At 48.9% G+C, this 3998-nt stretch overlaps 1 protein-coding gene across 1 annotated transcript; it reads left to right on the top strand.

The window, feature by feature from the left end:
* Nucleotides 1-251: 251 nt before the first annotated feature.
* LOC121082031 (E3 ubiquitin-protein ligase RBBP6-like) lies at nt 252-2814 on the top strand (the record flags this gene model as incomplete). The annotated part of the gene is made up of 2 exons (XM_040581368.1): nt 252-488; nt 2715-2814. Coding segments are annotated over exons 1-2 (266 nt in total), but the record flags the coding sequence as incomplete, so codon positions are not given.
* Nucleotides 2815-3998: the final 1184 nt, after the last annotated feature.

Genomic DNA, 3998 nt, shown 5'->3' with positions numbered 1-3998 from the left:
CACCGGCGGCCCAGGCGGGGCTGATGAAGGCCCCTCCCCCAGGGGCGCTGAGTGGCCCCCTGAGCCCCTCTGTCACAATGCGGAGCCGCCCGGGTTGCCATAGCGAGCAGCTTGGCCTGGCAGCGCTGGTGCGAGGAGGGAGCGGAGGCCGAGCCAGGGCCTGTCGCCATCGTCCTCCCACCGGGGCTGCGAGGAGGAGCCGGCGGGCTCAGCCCGCGCTGCTGGCCCCAGCCCCTCGGTGGGCCCTGACCTGCTGTGGGGGCCGCGAGGCCAGCTGCTGCGTGAGGTGCCATCGCGGAGCGGGCACCGCCTGGCCCCGGCCATGTCGTGTGTCCACTACAAGTTCTCCTCCAGGCTGAGCTCTGATGTGGTCACCTTTCACGGCCCCCACATCTCCCTGCGCGACCTCAGGCGCCAGATCATGGGCCGCGAGAGGCTGAAGGCGACTCACTGCGACCTGCAGGTCACCAACGCCCAGACCATGGAAGGTGCGTGGGGGCGGCGGGCGCGGGGACCGGGGACCGGCCGGCTGGCGGCGGCGCAGGCGCCCAGTGAGGCGGTTGGGCCGCGGCCGGCAGCGGTGACTTGTGCTGGGGCCTCAGAGCTGCTCTTCCGTGGTTGTGCGCTGGCAGCTGGCGTCAGGGCTGTGTGCGCAGCCAGGCACAGCAGCGTACGGGGTCCGTGTGCGACACCGCGCGTGGAAGAGGTTTGGTTTCTGGGAGCCCTTCTAGGTAAAACGAGAAGGGAATGTGGGACAATGCCTTGTCATCACAAACCTGCCAGATTTCTTTGAAAGCCGGCAGAGAAGGCTGAACGTGATAGAAAAGGAGTGGGTGGCTAATTTGAAGGGGGAAAAAAGTGGGTTTGGTGACTGAAATTTGTCTTCAGCTACTTTTACTCCACCGCATTGGAAAAGTGGTGCTTGGCTGCTGCAGAAACTGCTCAGTAGCAACGTTTGGGATCAAGAGTGTATCTGTGAGTGAGAATCTATGCAGACCCTGGAAAGCCATCTTGTAGACGAGCGTTCTGTCTAAAGTATACTTGGCATTTCTTGCCAATACAGCTTCTTTGCTACACCAAAGACATTTTCATTCAGATGCTATTGAGCATCATTTCTTCTTTTCTTTCAAACGGTGCATTTTTGTCGTGATACTGCGTGTTAGACGGTGTCAGGGCAGTACTGAAGTTTTATGGCAGATCACTTATGGTGAATATACCTAAAAATGTTCTTCGAGAAGCCCTAAGTTCTTTTGAATCTCAGAAATGGTGCTTGATTCTCAGAGACGGTAATGGTTTTGTATTACTTAGTGTGCTGTTTCAGTTTGGTAACCTACCGTCTGGCAAAGCTTGCATGTGATTAAAGACTTTGGAATATGACTTGTCAGAAATAAAAAGACTTGGAAACCGTTTCCATTCCTTAAACATTCAAATTTTATCGGTTGGGGTTTTTTTTTCCTTTTTCCTGTGGTTCTGTGACATTCCCACAACACTCTTTTCTTTACAATGTGTACTCATAGGATTTTTTCCTCTCCCTGTTTGATGTATTAAAACTTAAACAGAATGACATGCCTGCTCCGATAACTGTAACTTTGGCCCCAGCCTTTCAAGTGGTTGGACCTAAACACGCTGTTTACCTACAGATAGGTAAAGTATGTTCAGGAGAGTATCTGTGAGGAGACTTAACAGCACGGTGTTAGGGGTCTTGGGGGTGTTACGGGGTCGCGTGTCATACGGCGGTAGAGATAGACATGCAGGTAGAGGCAGACGTACAGGTTGTGACACAGATGCTTACTGGAACATCTGTAAGGGTGTCTTCCCTGTGGAAATGCAAAAATCCCCCCGTGGTTGTCAGAGCAAAGCTAAGGAATACATTTTGGTGTCATTTATGTGTATGCCAGATTTTGGGGTTTTATACATAACCGTGAATTTCCGTTTTTGTTGAACAGCATCTACGTGCTTAAAGTCACCTTCAGAAGATGAAGGAAAGAACTAGGCCAGGATGTCCTGCCTAAAGGGGGTTCTTGGAGATCTTCCCTGTGGAGATATGGTAGTGGGTTTTATAACTTTGTGCAGGAGTCCTGACTAAATGTTGGCGTGATCTTGGAAAGACCCTTCAGTGAACCTTGAGTGAAGATGGCCAACTTGTTCAGATTTTTCCGGGCCGCGTGATCACAGAAATCTCGTATTAGAAGCAATGCTAATAGAAGCTAAAAGTAAACAGGATTTTGCACATCCTGGGGGAAAAAAAAAAAGAGGTGGACTCTTTTTGAAGATGGTGGGAAGGCAAAATGGATGGTTGGGATGTGTTTTAAAAGGTGGGAGGCGGGGTGGGGGTGTCCTTTTCCGTGCTCACTATTATAGAGACATGTTCTAGGGTTTTGTAAGCTAACAGGAGCAAAAGCAATGGAAGTTAGATCAGGAAAGAGCCTCATGTTGTAGCAGACTCTGCTTTAGTGACTTTAGAGACCGTTTTGCTGTTGGCATTGAAACAATTCAAAACAAATGGAAAAGATTTTGCTGCTTGTGTTTGACTATCAGACCTGAAGATTTCTGGAAAGGTGCCGTGAGTGTGTGGACATGATAAAAGCATGACGCTGTGTGTAAAATGTTGCTTTTCTATCTGTAAAGGGATTCCCTGAAGTGCTATGTCATGACATATTAATATCACTCTTACGAACTGACTGATGCTTTCTCTGTATTGATGTTGTTTTCAGAATACACAGATGACAATGCCCTGATTCCAAGGCACTCATCGGTAACTGTTAGGAGAGTCCCTGTTAGAGGAGTTAAAGCTACCGGCAAGACAGACCTTGGGTAAGTAGCCATAACGCGTTGTGTCCTGTGGGAGGGGTTTCAGTGTGTTCACCTTCTTTGTGGCTGTTGGTTTACGGAGGCATTCCGGTTGTATCTTTCTTGTTAAAGCTGCTGTTAAATTGTGTTGTGACAGGGCAGATTTGAATGTATCTGTCCCAAAGCAGACTTAGATTTTTCAGCCCGCTGGGACGTGGCTTTCAAACTCCGTTCAGATGTTTGAATTGAGTTTGTTCTTGGGGTTGGTTTTTCTGAGAGTCAAGTTCTCCATCCTGTTTCCTCTATGCAGAGAGATCCCTTATTGTATGCTTTTGCTTGTATTGCTTTTAGAGTAAACGGAGAGACACATTGCAGTGTGAACTGGTAATTGGTTCCCATCTACCAGCAGTCTGAGTCTCAGTGTTTGACTGCTTCCTTTGTTTGGGGGCGGGGGGGGCAGGGTATTCTTACACCCCAGAGGGGTGGGGGTGGCGGGGCTGCATGCTGTCTCCAGAGGAAAGACTGAGAGTGGCCAGCTGGCAAACCGTGCAAACAAGAAGTTTCATTCTTAAGTGATTCCTATTAGTTTCCTAAAGACGATGCCTGTGTCGAGCAAGAGAAAAAGAGCAACGTCCTAAAGCGTATTGCCTTTTGTGCCAGGACGGTGAAGGAACAGTTGATCTTTTCCAAGCCTGAAGCTCAGAAAGCAGTTGAGCACATTCCCAAATGTTGGTAGTTACCTTTCTAAGTCTGATTTCACCCTAAGCTGCTCTCTGTGCTCCAGGTATTACTGCTGTATTCCTCAGATTTATGGAGGACAGAGAATCTGATTACAATTGCAGATATTCAAATGTAAGCCTGACTACAGCATTGTCGCTGTCATCGATGTATTCGTACAGTCCAGTTCTGTATCAGCTGCATCAGCATGGTTTGAATGGTCATGTTTTCCAGCCTTCTTCAAGATAGACCTCTCCTCCACCATTAGCAGATATTATTGACTTGTGGTTTTGCCGTGTCTTTCTAATGTTAGTTCTCAATAAATAGAGTGTACTGGCGAGTTACAGCGTGTCTCAAACAAACAGTACAGCAGCATCCTAGTACCCATGAAGCATCTGCAAGCAAACCCCCCTGCATGTATGTGGCTCTCCTGTAAGCTTTGGGCATATTAGTGCTTCCAGGCACTACCAAGAGTTTCTGGATGCCACAGC

Source organism: Falco naumanni, unplaced genomic scaffold (assembly GCF_017639655.2).
Source record: "Falco naumanni isolate bFalNau1 unplaced genomic scaffold, bFalNau1.pat scaffold_172_arrow_pat_ctg1, whole genome shotgun sequence".
NCBI classification, from domain to species: Eukaryota; Metazoa; Chordata; class Aves; order Falconiformes; family Falconidae; genus Falco; species Falco naumanni.
The sequence above is the reverse complement of the archived record's forward strand: the minus strand, read 5'-3'. Positions and strand labels throughout refer to the sequence as shown.